At 45.7% G+C, this 27,999-nt stretch overlaps 1 protein-coding gene across 2 annotated transcripts in view; it reads right to left on the reverse strand.

Annotated features, from left to right (window-relative positions):
* Positions 1 to 2: 2 nt before the first annotated feature.
* Positions 3 to 27,999, reverse strand: part of phactr3a (phosphatase and actin regulator 3a) — a 34,662-nt gene continuing 6,665 nt past the window's right edge. The window contains exons 2-12 of one of the 2 annotated variants that reach the window (XM_037102661.1): positions 12,754 to 12,918; positions 11,092 to 11,259; positions 10,298 to 10,510; positions 9,151 to 9,379; positions 8,754 to 9,004; positions 7,663 to 7,816; positions 2,501 to 2,556; positions 2,066 to 2,127; positions 1,806 to 1,946; positions 1,112 to 1,188; positions 3 to 643 (exon numbers count right to left, since the gene is read on the reverse strand). In XM_037102661.1, the coding sequence (XP_036958556.1) occupies positions 628 to 643; positions 1,112 to 1,188; positions 1,806 to 1,946; positions 2,066 to 2,127; positions 2,501 to 2,556; positions 7,663 to 7,816; positions 8,754 to 9,004; positions 9,151 to 9,379; positions 10,298 to 10,510; positions 11,092 to 11,259; positions 12,754 to 12,918 (1,532 nt within the window). In that variant the 3' untranslated portion in view covers positions 3 to 627. Of the gene's footprint in view, positions 644 to 1,111; positions 1,189 to 1,805; positions 1,947 to 2,065; positions 2,128 to 2,500; positions 2,557 to 7,662; positions 7,817 to 8,753; positions 9,005 to 9,150; positions 9,380 to 10,297; positions 10,514 to 11,091; positions 11,260 to 12,753; positions 12,919 to 27,999 lie in introns of both variants that reach the window. The other variant, XM_037102660.1, reaches the window with a different exon arrangement.

The following is a 27,999-nucleotide window of genomic DNA, read 5'->3' on the forward strand; positions in this document are numbered from 1 at the left end:
CATTCTTAAAAAAGACCTTGTATTTTGAAGACAAGTAGTGCTTACAAAGGTTAATTCTCTTTTCAGTGAAGACATCGACGGTCTCATTCAGATTGACATACTGTATGTACAGTTAATATCAAATTCATCCCCGAACACCACCTTCCCCAGACTGCACAGTCTTTACACAGTCCAAGTGACACATTATTCATCAGTTAAGAAAAGGTGAAGCTGGTCACATGCACAACTTCCTCCCACTACACGGATTCACACCGCCTTGTCAAAGGAGTCCATGAAATAGTACAAAAAAACAACACTGACTGAATGACAAGATTGTTTTTTTTCTCCCTCCACTCTCATCCTGAGAGTCAGAGAGGCTCCACCAAAGTCCTCTCCCACCAGCCAGCTTCCGTGTGGCGACGTTCAGTAGTCTCCAGGACACACTGCCGCAAACATTACCGTCATCTTGTCTCCCACACCTGCGCCCTCACACCGCTGATGTGATAGTCGAGGGTGCTGGAAGAATGCTAAAGACTCGCTGAAGACGAAGAGGCTCCAGGCTCTTTGAAGTGTCACCGCTGAGCAGCTTGTAGCAGCGTCGGAAAAATTCTCAGCTCAGCATTTCTTCACAGAAGAAACTCCCTGCTTTCATGGTCGGTGGAACCTGCAGAGAAGGAACATGAGGATGAGACCGTGTGTGAAGGGGGAGAAGTACAAACCGTGAGAGCAGAGGGTGTCTTTGTCATCAGCTACGAATGTGGCCATTAATCAGTTCTGTGGAGCTATTTTTAGCACAGCCATTAAACGTGTCGAGGGGGCCGGAGACATACTCGCATCCAATCCCCCCTCTGGGTCACTATTACAACTCACAACAAGGACCCCCGCTTTTCCAAACAAGCTTAGCCAAGGACGCCGTTCCATTTTATCATTTCTCCAAGCATGGCAGTACGAGCTCTCCAGAGGACAGCCTCCCCCGCCTACCCCCATTTAGAAACACTCCCATCTATCTTTAGCTCCCCGGTGCTGTATGGATGAGCGAGGAGAGCTATATTTAGACCACTGCTGCCAAGAATACAGCACGAGTGCATTTTCCCAAACACACAGTACACACGCATGCCCTCAGAATACTGACCTCGTTAGGTGTTTGCTTGAGGCGTGCACTTCCATCTCGGTGCTTTTAAACTCATTCAGCTCTTTTCGGATTGCAGCCTGTTGAGAAGAGGAAAAAAAAACAGCATTAGTGTTTCCCTAAGTACATCCTAAGCCATCGTGGTGCTGTATCCTTTGAACAGCAAAGTGACAGCAGGAGAAAGAGATAATACAATCAGGCTAAAAAAAAAAAAAAAAAAAAAGAGAACCAGGGATTTGGGAGATAAGCTGATAACAGCTACATGCAATGGGAATAGTCTTGATGAGCAATAGATCACAGAATTTGGGGGAATTTTGTTACTAGACTGACCCAAATAGTGAGGTGTTAGTGATTAGTCGGGTCGTGACTGATTCGCCGGGTCACAAACAGAAAAGATTATTTTAATTTATTAATTTAGCAATTATTTTCCCATTTAATTGATTTGTTGTTTGGTCTGTGAAATGATGATGATGATGTCGATCAGATCATCAAGATATTTAGCCCACTGTCCTAGAGGAGTAAAGAAACCAGGAAATATTCACATTCAAACATCTGGAATCAGATAACGTTGTCCCGTCTTCTAAAAACGCTCAAACAGATTAATCGATTATCAAAATAGCTGACGATTAATTTAATGGTTGACGACCGACCGATTAATCATTGCAGCTCAAGTAAAAGTTCCTTCACAAACACCCACCTTGTCTGCTGCCGAGAGCCGAGTCCAGGGCTTGTCTGCTCTCCTGTCATAGTCCTGAGCTTTGGCCACCTCCACATAGTCACTGAAGCGGATCAGAATCTTCCTGTCTCGTAGCTCATCTACTGTGGGCCGCTGGTTGAGCTGGAAACACACGAGAAATGAAACATTCAGAGCTATTCAGTGGGAATGAGGCTGATATTGTCCTGGGTGTTAGTTATCATCAGACAGGAGTGCTTTTAAAATCAATAGAAAATGTGTACCTTTCTGTTTAATCGCTGCTTGATCTCCCTCCTCTCCTCCTGCTCCGTCTGGTCGTTCCTCTCTGGGAAAAGAAAACAAGACAGCATTTAGACTACAAGTCAGAAAGTCCATTTTAGAAAAAATAAATAAATGAAGATTATGAGTGTCACCATTCAGGTTATTAAACTGATGTAAAGTGTAAAGGCATGTAATCCTTGGGTCCCTGTACAGACTGAGCTCCTGCAGCTCCAGCAGGTTGTACAGTTGAACAGGAGGAATGTGCACTCATGCGCTCTCCTCTCCTGAATAATGTACCACTCTGGGCGATCTGCGCTATTATTCATGCACTATCCTGCCCTGTTTTCAGTGTTTTCCATCAGAGATGAACCCAGATATATATTTTTTAATTGAATACAGTAGTTTGGAAAATATACATCGGGAGTGGCTGAACTTACGTTTCAGGATGTTCCGACTCTCCAGCTCCTCCACGTTCGGTCTCTGGCTCAGCCTCCTGCGGAGAAACACCAGAACCACGTTTTGAACCATTTTCGTCTCCTCTCTGCGTCCCTGTCCCTGTCTCTGTTCTCTTTAAACCGGCTGTAGTTTCTTCACTGTGCGCGTTCTCGAGAGGAATCCCCTATGTCTCCATCTCGCATCCAAACCGCGGCTGTGTTGCTTCGGCAGAGGCGCTCCCCACATCTGGAATAATAGTCGGAAGAAGCGCGGATTCTCCGGTGCTGGATGAATTCTCCACCAATTTATTAGTCGATGTCAAGATGCTGCATCTCAGGTGCAGCTGCCCCCGGTGCGTTTTACTGTCCACTGGCCGATCCTCTCCGCAAACACTCTCCGTCTCAGACTACGGGCGCTTTTGAACTGGGTCGTGATCGGCTGGCGGGGCGCGACTCCCCTAGTTTCCCTGGTTACTGCATGCATAATTTGTAGTAGGCGGAGCTTCGACGGGCTCCCACTCACGGCATCCCCAACCTCCTCCTGATGTACACTGGGCTACTGGCACACTCACTTCAGTCAGGTTGCATTTTATTTTTAGTCACGTAACACACATTTTTTTTTTCAGACTAGGTGAAATGATTTATTTCGAGCAGGGAGTGAAATAATAGATTGGTAGATTCATTTTCCTTTTTAATGATCTGATGCAATTCCAACGTCTATTCTTGCTACAATCAAGTTTAAACTTTCAGATCGCATATAAAATAATTTCATCCGCCATTCAGATCACAGTATTCCAAAGGTGTCCCCTCGCCATCAAAGCATCCGAAAGGTCTCTGAAATCAAATGTTGTTGTTTTTTTTTTCCCGGAGTCCCCTGCACGTGTGAACTATTCATACTTTTTTTTTTGTATAAATAATAAATGTAAGCTGCACAACAGGGCTCGGCTCCAGACGGCACGCGGCCAACACCCAACAGCTCACCCGCCAGAGGTGGAAAGGACAGAGAGGGGCAGAATGCCACCACGCTGCGGGACTCTCTTTATCCCCTCACCCAAGATGACGCTGGACACTTTAATGTTCAAAGTTAGGTCACATGTACTGAGACCTGGACACCTACAAAGCAAGTGGCCCACTGTGTGCCACATGGGGGAAGATGGGCACCGAGTAAGCTCTTTAAATAATTTCAGTCTTCTAAACTCTGTACTATAGTATGTGTCACAAAAGATGCCGGCATTTAAACACAGAAGGCATCAGGAGCCTTACTCTGCTGCGTTATGTAATAAGTGTTTGTCTCAGGGTTGTTCTCTGCTTCAGAGGAGTGACACTGGCAGAGTAGAGACACTGAATCAGACTTGTAGATATCTTTACACAGTGAATACAGGTCAGCAGTCAGCCTGTGTTAATTACCACATGCGTGACTAGACATCCAGCAGAAAATTGAGTCCAATCGACTTCCCCGACTCCACAAGCAAAGATTTAAATCAGAAAAGGAACAGAAAAGAAAGTTATCTCAAGCACTCTCAGAGTTTTTCCACATAATCAGAATGTGATTTGATCTTTTTCTCTTTTCATTTGTGTCCTCTTCCCCTGTCTTTGATGAAAAGGGGGGAAGCCTTTATAGTTTTTGATCGAATCAGGTCCTACTCATCAGGAGAGGAGCGGAGCCATCACGAGCACTCTTCTCTGGCCACACGACTCCTCGCTAAACAAACACAGAGACAAAGTGTTCCCAGAGCTCTCAGGGCGCTATTACATTTTAAACAGATGAAACAGAAAATCACTTCCAAAGCCCCAGTGAATACGACCATCCAGCGTGTTATTGACCCAGTCGCTGAGTTGCTTAGCAACAACACTCGGTATCTTTGAGACAATGGAGTCCTCGCACAGAAATTCTCACTTCTCCCTAGCAACACACTAATGTGGATTTCACTATCACACACAGAGCAGAATGTGCTTTACACAGATTCTGTGGCTATTTTTAGAAACACGCCACCTTCGTTTTTTTTCCAATCTTTGCCAGTGAGCTGAATAAACCAGAGATCAGGGTAAATATTAGACATTATTCTAGTAAAACAGTCAGGGTTTTTCTACTTTGTGAGATAAAAATCACAAGACCTCACCTTTGCCTGCTGCTTCTCAGGTGACTCGCAAGGGTTTATTTGGGACAGCGGTGGAATGTAGCCAAGATCATTTACTCAAGTCCAAATCCAATATTAGGGTGTTTTTATGTAGCTCTGTACTTCTTCTCTACTACTCAGAGGGAAGTATAGTAGTTTCTACTCTGATACATTTGTCTGACAGCTTTACTGACTTGTTGCTTGTCATGTTATGTTTTTCCATACACTTCCTATCCAGTGAAAATGATGTACGTTCGAATGTGGGGTTTTCACCTGCAGCCATTTGTTGGGTTGTTTGTCAGCCAGATTAGACAAAAACTACTGAACGGATCTACAATCTATCAACGTGACTCAGGCAGAACTGTTCATAGATGAGGTGACGTCTTAAAAGTTTTGTCGCATTCTCATCATAAAATGCGCTTTGGGTTAACAGTTCAGGTCCAACATGGAAGACCCAACTTGGTATTTGACGAGCGTAGCCCACCACTTGATCCAATGTTAGCCTGGATTGACTCCATCCCACCGCACACCCTGCAGAGGGTGAGCGTTACAGGCGATGGATGGGATGGAAAGAGACTCAAAAATCAACTGTCTCTCTGCAGAAAGTTACATAGTGTTGCTTTAAATAAAGTTACTGTGTCTGACCCGGTGGACTCATTTCACAGTGCGGTATGTAAGTGCTTACATTATTCTTCTCAAAAATGATCTTGAGGGCTTTTCACACCGCTGACTTGGGACTACCGAGAATATCACTGACTCAGGGCGCCTCCTTCTCACCATCGCTCACTACATCCGCGTTTTAATTGCTGAAATAAGAGTTTCAAAGGTTTCCCAGGGTACACCACGATGACGCAGAAACGCCTGCTGTCATATGGGGTTTTCCATTTGCTGCTCAGGATGTTCCGTAATAAAATGAGTTAGAATAGAAAGCCTAACTCTGCCAGCCAAGGGAGGAGTGAAAAATCCAAACAAAGGAGTAAAAACCAAAAAACAAAAAAAACAAAACAACAGCGAGTGGGTGGCAGAGGCTTTCAGTCAGGCTTTATATCAGCTGCCAACTGTGCAGGGAGACAAAAATGGCCATTCCCAGCATTCTTCCTTTTTCAAGTACAGTAGCAGCCCCCACCTGCTCGTCCTCCCCCCACATTATTTCTGCCGCTATAACTCCCCGACAACACGGTTGTGGAGAGGTGAGAGCGTGAGGGGAGATGCATTATTGAACAGTGCCAGCGGCTAAGATTAGAAACAGTGGAGTGCGGCTGCAGCACCGGTGCCAGGAGGGGAGTCTCTAAAGATAGAAAAGGTCATCAGTCACTGACACACCGGACAGACAAGGTGTCATTATCTACCATAAGCCACCCGATGCCGTTTTCTGCTTGATCGGCAGCAAATGCAGCAGTGGGTTTTCATGGGAGCTGCGGGTGGGATGGTGAAATAAAAAAATAAATAAAAGGGAGCTGATTGAATCTGTGGTGGGAGTCACCCGGAGAAAATCCAGAGGAGGAGTGTGTGATGGATTGTTTTGTCATTCAGCATGAATTCCCGGTGGAAATTAGCTTTTTTCTTTCTTTTTTTTCCTTTCTCCTCCTCTTCTTCACCCACTGAGCTATATTTAGCCAGGATTTCCTTCCAAAATGGTGCAGTATGCCTTCAGTGTTTTCATATACCGAACCCCAGGATGAAAAAGCATTTTCTTACATACACTGTAGGTGGAAGAATCATATTTAAATAACTTATTTTAATGCAGGCAGCAAACTTGAGCTGCTGGCTTTGCGTGAAGCTTATAAAATCCCGGCACAGAGCAATCATTTTAGGTTTCTTCTCCAGCACGAAGCGGCCAAATAAAGCCGCCCTACGAATCCTTGTTGATCCTCCTGAAACCATTAATTTCTTCCTTCCTTGTGGAGACATTTAAACAACTATAAATCACGGGGTAAATCTGTTGAACCTCTCAGTTTGTCTTTACATAACAAGCTCACTGCTGTGCCACAGGTGGGACCCTGTCTGTCTCTGAAGACACACACCCTGCTCGCTCCGCATCATGCAAGCCAACAGCCGTGCTCCATCCTCACCTCACCTTTTACATAAGCCGGTGAACATTGTGAACACTGCTTTTCTCTAGAACAACAATAAGATGTGTCCCCCCCCCAGTTAATACCAGGAATAGATCGGGGAGGCAGTATTCTTAGACGTCTCGCAGGCAGACGATAGATCTCGTTCTCCAGAAGGTGTGGGCGGCTCTCTACGCTCCGCCGTGTGTTATTGCACAGCGGGGTTATGTAACTATGTGGCGTGCCCCCTGGTTTGATACGCTGGTGTTAAAAAGAGCCGGGGTCTTGTGACACATTCACACACGAGATTTCTGCCGCCGGAATCTTCGGACGCTACGTTTTTTCTCAGCTGTGTTAGAAAAGCAAGGCGTTCTATTCGTGTTCCTGGCAGGAGAGGCAGCGTCTGTCTGAACACGCTGCCCTCCAGAGACTGTGAGAATGCTTTTGTTCTTTATGTGGGCATCCAGGAATTTACTCAACACCGGGGTGATTCTTGTGCCCAAGGATTTCCGGGACTTCATTCCATCTGGTTTTGAATAGATATACCACCTCCCCACTTCCCCTCTTCTCAGTTTTAGTTTTTTAGCACGGTTGAAATATAATAGAGAGACTTCCCAGTGTGAGGATTGGCTGCAAGTAAAAAAAAAAAAAAAAAAAAGCGCTACACCCAAACACTCTCCTCCCAGCGGTGGCGGGTTACACAACATAAATCAAGTCTGTGCGAAACAATTAGATGATCTGATTTTCTTTCACCTCCTACTGTGGGCTGTTATGTAACCGAGGCAATAAGCATATACTGGAGGCTTACCATGCACCAGAGCCCCGCCCAGACCTGCCAGCGGTTTGCATCGTTGCACCACGGTAATATTAACGGATTAAAGCGAGAAGGGTACTTCACTGACAACAGAACACATTTTGCAAACAAGTAAAAAGTTGTGTTCGTCTCTCAAAACTCCAAACACAAAGATGGAAATGTAAAGACTACTTAATTTCTTACTTGGCAAGTTTCATCTCGATCTGCTGGCGGATTTCCTGGCGCTCCTGGTCGCTCCTTGCTGGGAAGATATTCCTGTCCTCCAGCTCCTGCTTGCTGGGCCTGTTTCGTAGTTTGACAGCCAGCAACTCCTTCCTTAGCCTGCGAGGAAGTGTGCCTGCAACCACGCATCAACACACATCAACACAATGGGGACTCTCAACATGCTATCATGCAAAACCCTACTGTAAATGAAGTGAGCCTTCTCATCCCTCACCCCAAATGCCAATGACCACTCGATCTCAGCAAACATCTACACCAACTCATTGTTACTCACACTGCAGTTTGGGAGTGTTTGGACAGACATTCTGTTGTTTTTTGCTCTGAAATTCAACAATGATTATAAGGTTAAAGTCTAAACTCTCCACTTTAAGGGTGTCTGAGATTGTTATGTTTGCACAACCGTGCAAACGAGTGTACTGCCCCAAAGACCCAGAGCAACAGGTTCAATGTGTCAACCGTGTCACACTCAATATTTACTGATTTAATGAAGAAAGTTGAGGCAAAGTTTAGACTCTTGCTACATGCAGACTGTGCCGTTTGCATCAGGCTCCTGAAGCCACCAGAGGGCCCCCAAACAGCATATCTGAGTGATGATCTGGACCAATTTATTTTATTTACTGGCTTTCTGGAGGGTAGAGGGATATTTACATGTCAGTTTTTTTTCTTTTATTCCTTGAACAATGTTCCTACTATTGATCTAAGGAATGTTTCATGCATATTTTGCAGATGTTATGATGCAGATTCTGTAAAGCCTGTGAGTGTTCAGGAGTTGCTTGATCTAAGGAGCCCCAAGGTTTCCCGTATATTATAGTTTTCTCTAGGTTCAAGTTGCTGGGGTCAGTTTAAGATGTCACCCTACTGAAGTACACAACATGCACAGACAAATTTGCATTTTTCTCAGAGAGCAGACGTTAACACATGCAAACCTTAACCTCGTAGTCATTGTTTTTTTTAAATCCAGCGTGTAATGTACAGAGCCAAACAAAAGAACTAAAAAGTGTGTGAATGTCACAGTGTTCACAGACCGTGCTGTGAGCCACACTTCAACCCACCAGAGATGACGGAGTCGTTCCAGCCTTCCAAGTCAGTGGGGAGGCCTGAGGTGTTGGAGAAGCACTGGTCCAGCCGCACGTTCTCCTTGTTCTCCTCCGCCTCCTTCTTGGGCCAGTCGGAGCCTCCGCCTCCCACACAGCCGCCGCCCAACGACGATGTGTGTTGGTTCTCGGAGCTGCAGGAACGGGAGAGCCGTCCGTCCGAACACCAGAGCCTCGGGGGTGAGCCCTGCTCACACCCCTCGTGGACGCTGAGAAGACAAATTAAAGTTTGTAGCAGTAACATCTGGAATTTAAATACAGATTTTCAACATATTTATCACAAACATATTCTATTAAAAGGGCTAATCCATCCATTAAAGCCAGCACTAGCATTGAGGTCAACCTGAGGACTTACCTCTCCTGTCTGTTCTTGGAAGCGAAGGCTCTCTGCAGTTCCTCCATGATGCAGCTAGGGGGCATGGGAGGGTGCATCATATTGCCTAGATGTGGGGACCCTGAGGAGTTGCCCAGGGGCCCTCGCAGCGGCAGGGTCATTGAAGACAGGCTTTCTGTGGCCCTGGGTGGAGGCTCCTTGGGGAGGTAGGAGTTGGGCAGGTGAGTGGGGAGCGACACAGGACCTGAATCTGGGAGGGAGGGATGAACAGGAGGTGAATTAACAGAACCTCTCTATTTTTCAATTTCTGAACCTCATCGTGTCGTGCAGGCTGGAGTTAATCTCAGGATAGTTTGGGAAACACATTTACATTTGTGCTTACTGGAATTTTGACTCTATTCCACGGGAGGTGGATCCGATATACATGCATATACATGCATGTAAATATATGTATAACTTAATTTTACTTGCACCTTTGACACTTTAGCCAGTATGTATTGTTCTTTAGTACTGTTTGAATTGTTGACTTTTACCACAGTGATATTTTAACATGGTATCTTTGCTTTAACTCAAGTACACCTTTTGTGTGCTTTTACACTGATTTTTGTGTACACTGACTGTGAGATTACATATCACATCTTTAAAGATTAAATCAACCAAGCCGTTTCAACTCAAAACAGGGTCTAGTTGTGGCGACCTGTCGTGTTTCAGAGGTCTATGAGCTGTCAGCAGTTCCACCAAAGAGACATTTCTCCTTCAACGTTCTCTGAGGGTTTCAACACAGTGTACCACTGTGGCTAAGGCTGGAAAAGATATTTTAATATTTCAAAATTGTGTACATGGACTCAATTGGTCCTTTTTTGGCCCCAAGTTTTGCCAGTGTACACAAATTCTTTAGATTGATTTTTGTCACTATTTCGGGAGCTGCTGTGATACTGGATTGCTGTCCGAGGCCCAGTGAGGTACAATTCAAATATAAGAGACAAACAAAATTTGTATATTCAATATATACGTCTTGGAATCTCTTCTACTCTGTATGGAAACATCTGTGTTTCTTATATTTTTCTGTTCACATTTTCTTCATCTGTAGGTCAAACTGAACAGAATCAGGCTTCATACAGCTGCTCGGTGAAGCACTTCCACTGTGTGTGACACACAAGACACTCACCATCTCCGCCACTCAGCTGGGGCAAAAGTTTCGGAGGTACTTGTGGTGGAGAAGTTCCCGGAGGAATCTCCTCTTCTGGTCTGTCTTCCATCTGCTCGCCCAGGTCCTGCAGCCCCTCAGGTAGATCCCCGGCAGGGTGCAGCTCCTCGCCACCGTCCTCATCCTGTAGTTGCAGGTTCTCCTCCACCCGTTCACAGTCCTGGAGAGGGGCAGCTACTGCAGCAAAACAGAGTTCAGTTTGTTTTAAAAAAAAGTCACATTTGCAGGCAGCTGGTGGAAACAGCTTATGAGGCAGCTCAGGCATTTATGCAGCAATTACTGTGCATCACAGCCTGGTTATAACTGGCACGACTGGTGTAAACATGACCTGCTTGTGGCCCTCTTACAGAGTGGCAGCAAACAATGTCATTGAAATGTCTTTGCTGCCCTCCAGTGGTTCATTTGTGGAGGTTCGATTCAAACACAAATGTGTCAGCAACATCTGATTCACAACTTTGTGAATATGATGAAATCACAATTAATTCATCAAATAATTACTCAGCAGCAGGTTTTCTTGGTCAAAGAAAGCAGCATAAAAAATAACCCCTCCCTCTTTATTCAGGTTGTTTCAAGTATTTCGTCAAATTGATCACAGCAATCTCACACGCTCTTGTATTGATCTACCATGATCCTACAGAAAAAAAAGACACCCACCCAGTTTACAAATCCATTTTTCCTGTTGCCTGTTGCTTCTGTGGCTCAATCATGTCCATTGACTAGTTGATGGGAGAGTACAGCGAAAAGGATTGACCCACCTGGAGGGGGATGCTCCTCCTCAGGACCAAGGTATTCCACGCTGCTGACTGTGAGGTGCGTGTTCAGGGGTCCCCCGAATCCTCCGAGCAGGACCCCGCCGTCTGAGCAGCAGCCCTGGGTGGGGGAGTGTGGGTCGTGGCATAGAAGACTGCTGGATAATGCTACATCTAGGGACGGATCAGAGGTGGAGAATGATGTGCAGCTGTGGTGATTCCTGTGTTGTTTGAGATCATTTGACTTTCTTGGTTTCTGATGTTTCAGGTACATACTGTACAGCCTCACTTCACTGCAGGCTGGAACTTTTGGAGAAAATCAGTCCATTTCAGGGACCAGGGTCTAAATTAAGTTCAGCTGATATTATTTACCCCCCAAAAAGTCCCTGGCTTTCCAAAAGTTCATGAACACTGGAGCACATTTGTGATTGGTCGGGTACTCGCAGCATTTTGTTACAGCCGGCACTTTTAAAAGTCTGCCTCCGCAAGCTTTGCAAAGTTTGTTTTTGTGTACAACAGGTTATTATAATATAGTTATTATATTATTGTAATTTTATTTGTTTCACTGTTGTTTTCTTGGTTGAAAATGGTTCTTAAGCAGTGGCCTTCAAGTGCAAATCACAAATAGAAAAACACTGCCAGAAAACACAAAATAGCAAAACGCAACCATGTTTTTCTCGTTGTTTTTTGCACTTCAGGGCCGTCGTAGTCTTTCAACTGTGGAGGAAACACAGACAACAAAAAGCCTGAAAGAACCTTTTAGATTGTTGAAAAGTACTTCCTGGGACTACATTTCCCAGAGTAAATGTTTCTGTTTGGGAGCAGAGTAAGAGCACCATGTGGAGGGACACGCTGAAACACTGTCAACAGACACTGTCAACATTTCCCTAAGTGTCATTCTTTGTGACTCTTTGTGTCACCTTGATTCAATAGCGCTCTCCATGACAGCCAGAGCATCACAATTAGCCTGGTGTTCAGCAAATACAACACTCGACATAGTACAGATGCCTGCTATGGCTGCTTTTTAAAAGCAGGCCCACAAGGGCGCTGTGTACTGTATCAGTGGAATTGATTGTATTTTTGCATTATCATTTTACGCAATTCAGACATCCGAATGAATGGCTGGGAGCAAACTGGGATTATTTGACTTCTGGTCACTCCAACAGGGAAGTGATGTCTAATGTTTGTGACTGAGCTCCACTGGCTGGTTCTCTGTCTGATGGTCTAAAGAGATGAACACAGGGTCCTGGCTACTTCCATATCTTTTTGCTTTACTCTGCTGTATGTGCTTTGTGCTTTTTACAAAATGTATATCTTTTAATGCTCTTTTGAAGCAATATTTTGTTTCCTTTTAATCCTTTTTTTTATTTAACAAAAGCTCACTGAATTATATAAATAAGCGTTCCATTGTTGCTGCTATCTGTCTCTCGTGTGTTACCGTCACGTTACGGAGTAAACACCAGGAAGCGTTTGAAAATCCCCAGCAGGTCGATGTAACTGAGCTTACCACTGTTCTGACAGGGGGGTTTCCAGAACACAGTGAAATGTGTTTTCATAGGGTTGGGTTTAGGGTTTTATCTCTGCTTTTATCTCATTTCGAGCAGAGTAACATGTTTGAATTCTCACTGTTTGTGGACGTGAACCTGGAAATCTACATGCACGTCGTACCTGTGGAACTCTGCTTGAGCTTCTCGTTTTTCTTTTTCCTCCACTTCCAGGGCTTGAAGATGCGCCCCAGGGTGGCCAGCTTGCTGTTGCGTCGGATGGGTGGAGTGTGGACCCCGCTCACCAGGCAGCCGGTTCGCAGCACCCTCTGCTGGTCCACCAACTCTACTGCAGTGGACAGTGGAGATGGGAGATGGGGAAGAAGCCCAGGGGAGGGTTGGGAGTTGTTTCAAGAGGAGTGAAATTGGGTGAGGGAGGAGTGGGCGAGGGTGTGAAGTGGGGAAAACGAGGGCAACGAGTGTGAAGGGTTTAGGGTGGAGGGAGGATCACAGAGAAGTAGGTGAGAGGAGACAGGGGGAGGGGGGGGAGAGACAAAGCAGAGCACAATTAGTATGCCCACCTTACTGAATAAACCATGATGGACTCCAAGTGCTGTGAACAGATTGAATTAGAAGGACTAATCCGATGAAGGCACACTCCACTCCCTCACGCCTGTTATTTCCCCGCGAATCCCCTCCCACCAAGGAACACATCACGCATCAAAATAAATAACTCCTGCTCTCCAAATTTGGAGGGAACGCGAGAGCACACAGACACAGAGAGACTCACAAGACTACAAAAGAAGCCTCCCCCCCCCCGAGACCATCAGGTGTGCCAGCCTCGCCGCTTTTTCCCAGAAACAGCATCAGACTCGGCTGCCCGGAAAAAACAGGCCTGATTGTTTTATTTTGTCGGCCGTCAAAATAAAACTTTTTTTTTTTCCAGATGTATGACTCCTCTGCTGGGTGTTTTTGCCCTCCCTCCTCGTCCTCCAAGTGATCAGTGTTTTTCCCACAGGCGCACATATCTCTGCAAGGTGTTCCACAGCGGCAGACAACAGGCACTGAACATGGACGGCATGCAGTGTGTTTTACTTATTGCATCCCAAAAATGTGTTCATGTCTTTCATGTTTCCTAACTTCATGCTATTGTTCTGCATTTTTTGGTTTCCCGCACAGCGCTCCCTTGACCTTCCCTGGGTTCACATAAAATAGGCTAATGAAAATACACATCAACTCAAAGGCACACGGAAGACATGCTGTAAGCATCACAAAGTGAGTTAGCGAGCTGATCATGTCTGCCGAGGAAGTTATGTTTTCACCTGGACTGTACAACAACTAATTTCCTCAGCCAGGAAGAGACCCCGTTAAACTTTTGGTGCGGGTCCGTTTTAACAAGACAGATCCAGGGACATTTCTCACTTCCTTTTAAATCATGAGATCGGGCGTATTTTTGCGACACTTTCATCAACTTCTCAGGGAATAAAGCATGAATCTTGATGGGGAAAATAAATCAGGCCTAGTTCGGTGGCTGGTATCTGCGAGTGACGCTTCTGGTGGAGGTATGCTCTCTATTTCAGTGCCATTTGCAAAGGAAAATTCAGAAAATATTCAACAGATTTTGTTTCAGTTTATGGAGAAACTTCTCTCTCGCATCATGTTATTATAATCACCAACTGATACATGCTAGCATGCTAACCAAGTAGCAGCAGATCCCAAAACCTCTTCCTCCCAGCAGTCCAAAGCTCCTGTGCTAGTGCTGTAAACACCAAACACACCGTCCAGTGCAACCAGTTAGCCAAAACTGGCTGGATGTTTCCAGGAAATGTATCATTAACAACTGCTCATTGATTGCTTGTTAGAAAATAGAAGAATGTTATTCATAAATAATATGACATTCTAAATATAATCATTGTGGTAATGCGGGGCTAGTTTCGAAGAGATTTCAAATGCTGGGTAATTACCACCTACTGGCCATGAAATATCCCGACCTGTGAAATGAAGTGTTACCAATTCATCTGTATTAATGAATGAGCTGTCCCCGTCCACTGTGCAGCTCTCCCTGCACAGAGAAGCTTTTTCCTCTCCCTCCAAATGTAAACTTGTATTCCAATGAATGATGGCTGTGATTCATAGCAGCCAAAAGTGTGGGTCTGCAGATCCATGTGCGCACATCACTGCCGGGCTGCCCGCATGCGGTCACAAAGGAAGCCAAGAAAGAGGAAATGTACAGCACTTGTCATGTATTCAACAGCTACATACGTCAATGTGACAAAAAAAAAAACAAAAAACACAGCGATATCTGCCTTCGGGAGGCTGATATCTTTGTTCAAATATTCAGCTGAGGAGGAGCCGAGGATTTGTGATGGGGGAGGTTGGGGAGAGGAGGAGGAGGAGGAGGAGGAGGAGGAGGAGGAGGGTGGGGGGGTACAGAGTGGCTCAGGGTGTGATATGGAGTACAGTGATGGAGGAGGGAATATACAGCTGACGCCTTTTCATTTTCTCTTTTTTTTCTTGCCGCTCCTTGCTTCTTCCCTGAGGCACATGGGAAAGCGAGTAGGTAGTGATGGGAGTGATGAGGAGAGGACACTAGGAAAGAACAGGAGGAACAAGAAGAGGAAAGAAAAGAAGAAAGGTGGAAAGGAAGAGGGAGTGTGAAACAAAGAAAAAAGAACCAAGAAAGAAAAGGAGAAAGAGGAAGAGAGGAGGAAGGAAAATAGAATAAATGGTGGCGGTGAGAGGCAGGGGAGCATCAGGCAGACAAGTGGAAAAGGTAAACTACTTGCAAGACAGAAAAAAAGAGGCAGAAGTAAAGGAGGATAGATGAAAGGAGGAAATTTCCAGTTTAGCGTTTGACCGTAAAAGTTCCGGGGAAACAGGTCAGTTGACCATGCACACCCGTCTCACCGTGTCATCGTCACTTCTGTCACACATGCAGCGTGGCAGACATGGCGCCGCACGCAGAATCCAGGTCAAGCTCGAAGGAAGCGCACCCAGTCGCGCAGAGAGAGAGAGAGAGAGAAAAAAAAGCTTAAGAGAAGGAGGGGGGGGGGTATGAGGGGGAGAGGCGTTGTGTTTGTGTGTGTGGAGAGAGAAGAGAGAAGGGGGGAGAAGAGGAGGAGGAGGAGGTGGGGTCAGGCCCGCTGCTGTTGCCATGGCGACCACATCCAGATGCTGCCGCAGCAGAGGGAGCCAGCGGGAGGAGCGAGCCAGCCTGTAGCTCAGAGGAGAGGAGGAGAGCAGAGGAGCCCCCCTATACACAGACACTGCCTGCCACATCTAAAGCCAGTGGCAGCACCCGGTGCATTGTGGGTAAGGGGGTGAAGCCACATGGAGGAACGAGATCTGTCTGCATTTTTTGAAAGCGGGAAGGAGAAGGTGGGGTGGGGGGAGGAGGAGGAGGAGGAGGAGAGAAGGGGGATTCCAGGGAGAGGAGGCGAGAAGGAGAGATGGGAGGGGGCTGTTGCTATACGGAAGAGCTTGCAGGAGAATGTGGGCTCATCCAATCACGGAGCGGCTATTTATAATGCATATCAAGTAACTCTTCATTTTTCATAGAAGGGGTGGTTGTTGAGAGGAAAATGACAGGAGTCTGGGCAAAGCATGGGAATTAGGTGAAAAAAAACATGCGCAGGCACATGGAGATTTCCTTTATCCTCGCCCGGATGAGGATGTATGGAAGTGTGTACCAGATAAGCATGAATGGACTACATGCACCATGTGGGGTTGATGCGCGGTTCTAATTAATATGCCAGTGCTAAATAGGATTTATTAAATCCATGTGTCATGCCGATGCAGTGGACCAATAGCCTGTTTGCCGTCCGCCCGTAGTCCTCTCCGACACAAGTCTGCACGCTGCCATCCCAATCGGGCGGCGGTGTCACGGCTTTACGCGAGATAAAAGATTAAACCCCAAACAGAAAACGTCACATAATTCATGAAAAATTACCTCAGGAATGCTGGCAAACATGAAATCCCAATGCTGAATTAGTGCGGCGCGAACTCAGGGACAATTTGGGAGCAGAGTAAAGTGGGCAATATGATAATGTGACTTGGCAAGAAAGCTCCAACAGAGAGTGTTAGTGTGCCACCGGGGACCACACCCCACTTAACCAGCTTGTCAGCACATTCAGGAGCACAAGATCTCTCCCCCACATGCACACACACACACACACACACACACAGCACATCCCCCCTCCCAAGTGCCTAAGGTGAGCTAGCAAACAGATACGTGTTTGTACTGTGGTCCAGCATTGAAGTGCAACTTTATCAATGACGAAGCGCCGCACACCCGGTCTCCCTGCTGCGACGCCGACAAAGACTGTGAGCGAGCAGCAAATGCAGCTGAATCGGTTCCTGACCTTTTCAGATTTTTACAATGAAAGGGATTCACAGTGGGATGTAGTGTAATATCAACGGCATAGTTTCAGCAGTGAGCCTGCACAAGGGGAAAGCCTTGCCTTGCTGAATCACCTGACATGCCCATCTGATGAGTGGGCTTGTGTTTTTAAAGCTGTCTCTTATTCTCCAGCATTAAAAGACAGAACAAAACGGCGACTGAGGATTAATCTAGTGGGACACAAATGTGTCAATAACAGCGACTCTTTTTATGAGCACAAGCACAATCAGCCCTCAGATGTCTGGAACAGCGCTGCTGAAAAGGTTGTGGAGGGCTGTCAAGTGGAGCAGGAAATACTATTTGTCCTTTGAGTTACAGTACGACATTTAATAACTTAAAATGAGTACAGTTCTATTTTCATTTGGTTAGCCGAGGCATTTGAAGAAATTTGCCTGACACTTAAAAAGGAGCTCTGTGGAGCTTCGGTGTTGTGCTGGATGCCGGTGGATTGTGTATGTTAGCTGACTCCTTTTCTAAACTCACGTTAGCCTCGGTTGCTCTTAATGTGTGTAAGGTGCTACAACTTGTTACACAGAGCTCCTTTAAATGTTTTATTTTGCAGCCATTCAGGTGGCTCTAAGAACGTCCAGTCTTCCCGGTTTGTCCAGACTGAAATATCTCAACATCTACCTGATGGATTACCAGACATTCATGGTTCCCAGATGATGAATCCTCATGATTTTCAGTGCTGTAAAAAAGTACCAAAAAGTTTTACTTGAGTAAAAGTAGAGATATCCTGCATTAAATACATTTATGTGTATGTATGTACATATTGTATACTATCAGTTGACCAATTACCTGCCTGGCTGATTATTGGAGCTGTATTTAACATTTGTTTTGATTATCTAAATTAGAGTTTTATTTAATCTGATTGCGGCAAATTGAATTAAAAAAAAAAAATTGTAGCAATCCACATGAGCAAACTGATACGATAGGCAAAAATCTTCAACCCGGTAAACATTAGCATGCTAGCATGGTTGTTGTGAGCCATGGATCCAATAAGGGAAATCTGGATACAGCGTCAGACGAGGAGGCCATATTATTCTGAATTAAATAAAAAATTCAAGGCAAAAAAGTTCAACATCCTGGGTATAAAATGACCTAGATCCTCGGCATAGCTTCCAAGTTGCGCAGCCCACAGTCGCCACTTGCAGTGGAAAAATTCTCCTTCAAGTCAAGATGCATAACGCTTGTAAAAGACTTCTATAGAACCGTTGGACACCTCAAACTGCAAACACGGTCCGTTAACAAGTCTTTCTATGATGAAGATTCATTCACAGCGTACACTAATGGAGCCAGTATGTGTCACGCGTTGTCATAATTACGCCATTTGGCCACTGTGTCAAAATGGCCGCAAAACTTGGCCCTGTTCCTGGACGTTGTTGTGAGCATGCTAGTGTTAGCGTTCGGTGAGCACGGCTAGACTCTCCCTTACTAAGCTGTATCGGCTGCCGGCGCCTCTAAACAAACCCGTGGCTAACAGCAAAAAATATTCATACATCACTGTCTAACGTTTCCGACAATAAAACAAATTACACCGGACTGACCCTTGACCGCCCCATCGCCTCACAGGGCCTCGGCTCCTCGCTCCAGCCGCGCTTCTCCATCCACCGAGGCAACCGACAATGTGCCCTTGAATGGACCACCTCCTTTACCCGCTGCCACGCCAGCTAACCTCCTCACTTTACCCCCCTGGCTTTACAACTGCGCTGCCATCTGTCTGTAGCCCCGCCGCCTCGGGGGCCCGGCCACAGTCAGGGCACACGGCTAATGACTCGCAGGGAGAGAGAGTGAGGAGCAGAAGGAGCCGGAGAAAAAAAAAATGCAAAAATGAGAAGAGAATGAATGAGAAAAGGGGGATCAAGAATGGCGGCGGTCAAGTATGGGGTGATTTGTTGAAGGAGCAGCAGAAACAATAGTGAACACCTTCGCAAAATGACTATTCAGGCGCCAGAAAAGGGAAAAGTCCATCCGACGCTCACATCAAAACTATCTGCGAGCTTTGAATCACAAAGGCTTCTTCCTCCGCGAGATTTATGTTCATCGTTCCTTTCAACCTTGTCCGAGAAAATTACCCTAAGTACAGATTTGCATTTCCAATCACCGAAATTCGTCCTGTTGAACTGTGTTTCGACAAAGCATAAATAATAAAATCGCTAATGAGAGAAAGATCTTTCTTCTCCCCGGGACAGCTTTATTATAAAAAGCTTTCTGAACAATTCCACAGCCGTAAATTCATCACGCGGAGGGCCGTAAACTGCCAGTGAGGACACCGAGGTCATGTCCTTGTTTATCTATTTGTTCATTTCCATTTCTCATAACACAATGTTCTTCATTAGGAGGGCGAAGAATGGCCGGCTCTCTCAATTCTCACGGGAACTAAATCACCAACATTAAAGGCAAATAACTGCCCGTCCACGTGCGACGATGACTCACCCCCACGTGCGTGTTGTGTACTGTGGCTTGTTTTTGCGAACGAAACTAATTCCTGCGTGCGCGGCGAAAGAAAGGCGACGTGAGTGTGCAAAGGTCAGGGCCTCCAGATCATCGAAGTGATTACAGCGTAAGTGTGAGGCTCCAGTGTGTGGGTTACTGGCATCAACAGAAGTGAAATGATGTCAGCGAGGCCAGCGACCAATAGGAAATGCCCGAGGCCCTTGTTAGTTGCCATATGTTGGTGTTGAGAATGAGGACTAGTGGGTGGCGTTCATGTGTAAGCCTTCGCCGTGGCATCAACAAAGAGAGAGCAAGGATCTGGTTCACTCTCGGTGCTGTGATGAGAGGCTGCCGCTCTGTTTTCTCCCGGCAGGTTTGACTTTCATGAGAGCCGGTGGACGGATTGATGTTGGGGATGAATGCAAACTGATTCGACTCTGGTGACTTAAAAAGTAGTATGACAGCGTCACACAATGTTATATCCTCATGCCAAACAGTCTTTAATAATAAAGGGCGCTGGTTTAGTTTAGCGTGATGGAAGCACAGTAGTTTTCCTCAGACTTTGTACTGTGGAGTGTTTTCCGTGACTGTGGAGAAGCTTTTTCAAGTCAAGAAAGGCCCTCGTGATGTCATCAGGGTTAAGGGGTTCAACTTCGAGTCTTCAGACTTTTCTTGAAATGTTTTCTTCCAGCTGGGGGGCATGGCGCCTGACCTAACCACCAAGTTACATGTCGGCAATGTACATTTTTGCAAACCACGGGTATAATGAAACTTGAGAAGTAACATTTTCTATTTCCTGCTGTGACAACACTCTGCTCATGGCCGGGTTAGGTTTAGGCACAAAAAGCACTTGTCGGGTTCGAGAAAAGATTATGTTTGTGCGTAAAACGGCTTTTACAGTCTCTACAGACATGGCTGGAAAGTCCCAAGGTCTACTGCAGTGTCGTGCTTACTGTCCTGGCCATCTTCTTGCTTGTAACTCCACCACCATTTCCCTCCACCTGCCCACACGGCAGCCAGGTCAAAACTTGTAATGTGAACGTGACATGGGACTCACAACTCTGACGTCTGTGAGATTTAAACATTTTCACCACACAAAAATACAGAAATAACCTCAGGGTTTGCACAGGCCCTTGAAGACTTAAAGGTTTGTGAATTTGAGGGGAAACACGTTCCGCTGTCTGTGTGTCTCTCTGTTACACAGCAGCACAACTGAGCAGAGTTCACGCGGTCAAGCCTCTCTCTCTTTTTAATTGTTGCCTGCGAGCTCCTCTAAAGCCCGCTACATTCTCATTATAAAGTTCTCAGCGCTGTAACAGTGATTAACCTTGATGCGCCGTGTTGGGTGCTCGAATTTCTGTGTCTGAAAAGTCCTTGAATTGGATTTTTTAAGGTGTGGGAACGCTGTCATCTTATCTTAACCTACAGGATGCTAAAATCTCTGCTGTTGGAAGACTCTTATGATAAAGTTAAAGTTTTCTGTTTGTTTAAAGCCCCTTACAACATTGGTTTACATTTTAAATACTCTCTAACTTAATGATCCGTTACTATAACCATGACCTAACGCGCATCAATCGCAGATCCAGTTTGGAAAAAATGTTTGAAATATCTGCTTCATCGGGACTGTTTGAGAGGGGTGATCAACTTTGACTTGAAATGCTGGAAACACAAGCAAACAACCTGCAGACTTTCACTCTGATTTGACTGTTGCTAAACTGTGAGTGGAGCATGAAAGTGTGCAACATATTAGTTTTTCAATACACTTCATACCAGTGAGAAGATCTCAGACAAAAGCAAAAATCCAGAAATCCAATATGAGTGAACTAAACATGGCCTTTTTTCCATTTGTAAGAAATAACTTATTTCTATAAAAATAAACTGTAGGACAGCTGAATACAAATAAGTTCAAGAATTGTTGAGGACTGCTGAAGGTTTGCACTCTTTGCATGTTTTTAAACAGTTGTTAGCCTGGACAGTTGTTGATGGTTATGGATAAAAAAAAATTGGCACAGAGGCTTAAACAATACACAACGGATCAAAATACAGAGCCTGTGCATACACAAGCGCATACACGTATGACACATTTACACACAGACACGCCTCTGCATTTTCAACCAAAAAAAGAAAGGGCTATCTTCGACCGACTGTGAAAGCCTCGCAGCAGCCATCACATCCACCCAGCGTGCCGAAAATGTTCCTGCTAAAAGTGCTTTTCCTGTCACCCACACAATGGGGCGAGCCTCGAAAAAAAACCTCCTCTCAACCTGCTCTCCCCCGACAACAGCCACCAGAAGAGGAGGAGGAAGAAGAAGAAGGCCCCGAGGGTGTCCACGAAGACTTCCGATCCATAGTTCAGTTTTTGGGCTACGTTCCCGTTGCAAGAAATCTCATCCTATTCCATCCAAAAGCGCCCTCCAATCAGGTAATGGAAGTCTTGGTTCACCCTTCGTACCTTGGGCTGTTCCTGCAGTCTATCACATTAGTCTAACAAACTGCAAGATTCATATATTGACTCATTCAGCTCCTTTTACATCTTCAAAAGTGCTGCTTGCAAAAGATTCACCTCTCTACGGAGACACTTTAATTATAAAATTACACTTTCAGACCCCGCTGTCGAAAAAGTGACAGGCCTGCCTGTGTTGACTAAGACTTTCCCGCCAATGTAAAGGTCGCGGCTTCGATCCTGCAGCAGCCAATGTGTCTGTCAAAAGCGTTTCAGAGGTGTCCTTGGAACAATATCCTCAGACTTTTACAGTTCCTCAACGTGATTCCAGTGGATGTGGCTCTCAAGGTTTATGCACGGGTGAGCCGGCTGCAGGTCTTCGCTGGGGGCATGGGTGCTCCCGGTGAAGGAGGCTAGTTATGTTCTCCAGCATGAGGAGTCAGGTGGGCGAGCAACGGTGTGTAATTTGTTCCTGTTATTCCGACTGATTCAGGTCAGTGCCTGAAACTTACGTAAGGCAAACCAAGGGAGAGGATGTGAGAGCAAGCATGCGCTGAACCCACAGCGCGTGCCACTGCGCGAGCGTTTGTGGACGTGTTTTTTGTGTCTACACTTGACTCGAAAGGCTGATAGCTCAGCTCCACCGGGCTCTCCCAACGCTCTGCGGGGAGGAGAACACATCACGGTCTCCAGGCAGGAAAGACAATGGGAGGTGCATGGAGGCAAAAAAAAAAAAAGACAGTACAAATCATCACTGTTAGCTCTGTAATCTTCAAACAAGATCCCACAGCAAGGACGCCGCTCACATTCAGGGTTCCCTCAAGTGTGCAGCAGCGCGAGCGTGGGACGGCCTGTTAAAAACCAACTCGACGCAGCCGCTGGAGAGGCAGCTGGGGCCGGAACAGGGAGGCATAAGTGTACGGCGGTGTGTGCAGAGCCGCTGCTCCTCAAGGGAAACACAAGCGGGTAAAAATAGCATGACATTTTGCACCACGCTACTGTCCGAAAAGCTGTGTTCATCCCGCGCGCTTGGATCACGCCGGGGCGAACAGCGGCCAACAGCTCACTTTGTGACGCCAGACAGTATGGACACGTGTCAGCGCGCTTAACTCCCCTGTAACCTCATTTGTCACGGATATATGGATATACTTAAACAGGCCAGACGTTGCATGCCTGATTGTATTTGACGTTAGACCATGTAATAACCATGTCAATGGCCATTTCATGCATGTCATGAAAGACGCACCGAGGGCACGGGGTCAAACAAAGACACCGCCTGCTGGTTTAAACTGAGAGACGGGAGCGAGGACATGTGAAGTGTTGTCCCGCCTCGATTTTAAGATAGATTTTTATAAAGTGATAGTGTGGTTTTATACATCCAACTCTAAAAACCTCTGTATTACGATATTTTAATATATGGCTATTGTCTGGACAGGGCTCCAGACTAACTATTCACATCGGGTGCACCAGCACATAGGTGCACCTGACAATGCATTTTGATTGCTCAACTTCAAACTGCAAAATTCTAGAGGCACCAGTGCAACCATTAAATATATTCAGTCACAGCTGACAGATTTTGTTTGGGGCACATGTGCGATCAAAACAATTTGGAGCCCTCATCTAAAAATATATCACTATTGTTCTAATCACCTGACCTCCGTACAAGCATATCCAGGTCAATATGACAAGCGAGATGCTACATATATTTACTGAGATGATGCCAACAGAAGAACAAGGTTGCTGTTTTGACGACTGTTTCGCTCTGACTGGAGCAAAGCTGATTCAGTCCTGCAGCAGAATGTGTAGTGAGAGCTGTCTGGGGCCGCTGGCAGGCAGGAAAACTGTCTACAAAAGATTTTGTCCAGTTACACAAACACATTCACTTGTGTGACCACACGAGCTCGCCTGCAGTCGCTCGGTGCCAGAGAGGCTGAGGCCGCCACGGTGAAAAGGATATTATCTGGTAGTCGAACTGTTCCGGGCCCTATGATGGATCAGTGTTGATGAAGAAGTTGCTAGAAGCGACTCGCTCATCAATAACGACCACGGTCCTCTGCTCTACGGGCTTGGCCCCGCTTCTAACAGCAGTTTTAATGGGATTGGATTGGAGCTTTTGGCTTACATGGATGTATGGGATGATTGAATTAAATGGAATTTGTGCCTGGATCTGCACAGTGAGCTTTCCTCATTAATGTGTCATCGGTGAAAAAAAAAAAAAAGAAAAAAATGCTGGGTTTTCTTTCCCGGCAGATCAAGAGGACCGGTTGAGCGGTGGCATCTGTGATCCAGGACAGACTCATCAGCACACAGAACACGGCTCTGCTCGGTCCAGCAGCCTGCTGCGATGCAAAGGCCGGTGCTGTCCATGGTGCTGAAACTCACTCTGCTACTATACAGCGAGTCCAAAATCACTCCCCAACCCCACCCCAGTGAAATGTAGTTCATTTCTCCCATTATTTTAATTTGATTATTCAAAATCGCGTTGTTAAATTGACCTACTAGAGTCCCCTCAGAACCTCTCTGTGTCTGCAACCGCCACTTCTCCATCCTCAATAGATGTGAGTTCACCGTACTATCGCTGCATTTAATGACTATTTTTTCGCATCAGTTATTCTGCTGATCATTTTCTTGATTAATCCATTAATCTTTCAGTGTATCTGACTTAATTGCTGTCTCTAAATTACCCATTTTGTCTGACCAGCCGTCCAAAAACCAAACTCACTTGCTTACAAAAATAAGAACGGAGAAATGCGGCAAATCCTCACATTGGAGAAACCGGTCCATGTCTCTCCTCCGCCTGTTTTTTGGTATCCCCAATTTATCCAATCAGGACAGAGAGCTCCAAAAACAGGCAATCCTGTCTGCTCATGAATGCACAGAGAGCGGGATCCTTCTGTTCACCTGCAATGGCGGAACAGGGAAAGCTACCAGTGACGCTTTACCCTTCGAAACAGGCCAAGCCATGTAAAAAGCTTGCAGAAAAGAAGAGGGGAAGGGATCTAGAACCACAGTTTTGATCAAAATACAAGGAAAAGAAAGTGTCCATTCATCACTGTATTAAAAAACACACGTTACTAAACTCTCTTGTGGTCCGTCTTTCACCAGGTGTCAAAAACATGGATGCTGTGGCATTTGGCTTTGGGCGATGCATTAAAATACATCTTAAAATGCAGATTAAACTAGTGAGTGTTTGATATTGGGAATATTGAATGAAGTCATTTCAAACACTCTCTATTTCTCACCCTTCATTCACAATCCTCCTCTTTCCCACACACACACACACACACACACACACACACACACACACACACACACACACACACAGTCAGTCCAACAACACAACCAAATGCTTCGACTCATTTCCTTTTTGCGGCGATACATCTTCTGCTACAGTCATCTGATCTGGTTATGTATTTAATTTACCATCTCCTGAGAGGCCCTGGCCGAGATGTTCAATAATCCTGCAGCGTGAGTGCCCGTCTAACAGTCGCTCTGTGGCGTTCGCACCGCGTTCTCTCATCTCTGTGGCGGTTTAGAGTCTTTCTCATCACACGTCCCCCCTGCCTCCGGCACATGAGCCTCCTTCTTGCTTTTTCTCCCTCCAGCCTTGATCTGGGCCTCCCGTCCCCCACGTTTCCCCGTCCCAGACAGGAGCGTTTATCTGAGATGGGGCCCGAGTCTCCGCTCTGCCCCTGTACATCCATCTCTGACTGAATCTGGCAGGTTCGTTAGGAGAGAGAGGGACACTGCGGCTACAAACAGATGTGTGGATATGATACACCAATTTATGAGTGTCTCCATGTGAGAGAGGGGTGGGGGAGACACTGGGAGTGCTGCTGTGGTTTTACTTTCAGTTCAGCTAACTTTTGGCTATAATGAATATTTCACAACGGATAGAGGTTGGCTGCATGCACTGCTGAACCCAGAGAGGTATAACCTATTCCTGCAGCTTGAACGAGCTCTGCTCTGTAGCGTGTTTTTTTTTTTTTCTTTGGCCCTTGTTTTGGTTTTATGGCTCTCAATCCACATCACAGGGGCTGCAATTGTTGTCAAAACATCACACACCTTCACAAATGAGCGCTGCAGTGCCGCAGAGATGCCTGGTTGATGCAGACCCCATCGAAAATCTCATCATCGTCATCAAAGTGAAAGTGAAATGCATAGATCACCATTCCTACCAAAACATGTGTCATATCACAATCTCGAAATAATTGCAATACTTTGGTTTGGGTTTTGTTTGCATATTTCATCTCAAAGTGAATCATTTATCGAGCAGAAAATGAAATGCTTCCAGTCTCATGAGCGGCTGCCCAGACCGAAGAAATCCATCAAAAAGGCGATATCAAATGATAGAGATATAGATTAAAAAGAAGGAGGTGTTTAGTATTCTTAGTTTCAGGGCTCCATAGGATCCACGGAGAAACTGGCCTGCTATAGGAGCTCATGCAGTGGCTTCCCAAATCAAACCTACACCGCCACTGCATCTTTGTTAATGGTCTCCTATAGACCATCCATCATCTCACCGTGGCCAGTTCGCAATAAGGACAACTTCTTGGCTTTCTTTCAATGGAAGCCACCGCCTCCTCATCTCTCTCTCTCTCTCTCTCTCTCTCTCTCTCTCTCTCTCTCTCTCTCTCTCCTTGCTCTGCTTCCCGTCTTCAATCTCCTCTCTGCATCACTAATTCAGTCTCCATCTCCTTTTTCTTCTCCCGTCCTCCCAAAAAATGTCTCCACTGTTCTACAACCGCGACGCCCAGAGGAGTTCCCTCCTCTCTGCTCCTCACCCTGCTCAGCGTTGAGCGTACAACTTCCTGAACTCCACTTAACCTCAGCCTTCAAAGGCTAAGCAGCTCCATTACTTTCTGCCTGTACGCGGGGGTCTCCGACAGGTGCTCAGCACTGCCCGGGTCTTCATTCTCTGCTCTCCAAGGGCTGTCTGTTCAACTACCTGACTGTCTCGTTCGAGCATAAACCGCCTGTGATTTTTTTTTTTTTTTTTTGTCATGTTGCACGAGTCTGCACAGACCTGCCAGTTCCCCTGCAGATCAGTCCGCACATGGGTGCACATGGCAAAAAAAATCGCGCACACATGCAGGTGTAGGCAAACAACAGCCGCAGCAACACATGGCTCAAACGCTGTCAAATGCCTAATCTGCTCCCCGCTCCCCACCCCAGGGAGCAGGCATGATGTAGGGGTTTTTTGTTGTTGTCGTCGTTTTTGTGCTCCATTTTCACGGGCAACTGAAAGACAGTGAAGGCGTCCACAGAGAGCAGAGCTCAACAATGCGTCCAGATGCAGCTTATCCGCCATTCACCACTTGCTGGTCGCTAGTTTCACAATGTAACAGTTACAGACAGAGAAAGGAGCAATATCATTATAAACTGAACATCCTTTGTATTTAGACTATATCGGACAAATTGAGACACTCGATGACTCCTCTGAGATGAGATTGTGATGGTGACTAATTTACTTCTGACATTTACTGACATTTTACAGACTGCATAATGAACATAAAAATACTGGATGTAGATGAATAATAAAAAAATCACTTTGATGTAGCCCTCTGCGTGAGACAGAGAAGAAGAGATTTTTCATCCAGTACAGCTATTGCTTCACAAGCTGTAAAATCTGACAAAGAGGTTTTACTTTTAGAAAGAAATCGTGACAAATAGACTAAAAATGTTAAGTTGTTAAAACCTTTTAGCTCGTGCAACTTTAATCAGAAAGATCTTCTTTCCCCTGTAATTCTGAGTTAATTTGTCTCCCGGCTTCTATAAAATCAGCTCTTAAAGTTTACAGTGCAATTTCTACAAAGATATAAAAAAGTATCATGCACTCAGATGGTTAAAGAACGCATCCCCAAGATGCGATTCCGATGTGAGATCCGTCGACCATGACGTCCAAAGAATATATAATTCTGTGGGCCCCGTACAGAAGTTTCCGCATCATGTGTTTAGTTGTTTTACACAGATTTTGCCTTCAATTCGTCGCCCGTCTCGAAGATAAGATAAGATAACTCACTCATATCGCCCACCCGCTCAGAGTACAGTAAACTTTAAAATGCCTGAGTGAGTCAGTGCGTGTAGTCACGGACTGACTAAACCGTATCATCGCTTTCTTAAAGTCCCAGTTTTAAAATATGAAGCAGGTC

This window comes from Acanthopagrus latus, chromosome 7 (assembly GCF_904848185.1).
Source record: "Acanthopagrus latus isolate v.2019 chromosome 7, fAcaLat1.1, whole genome shotgun sequence".
Lineage (NCBI taxonomy): Eukaryota > Metazoa > Chordata > Actinopteri > Spariformes > Sparidae > Acanthopagrus > Acanthopagrus latus.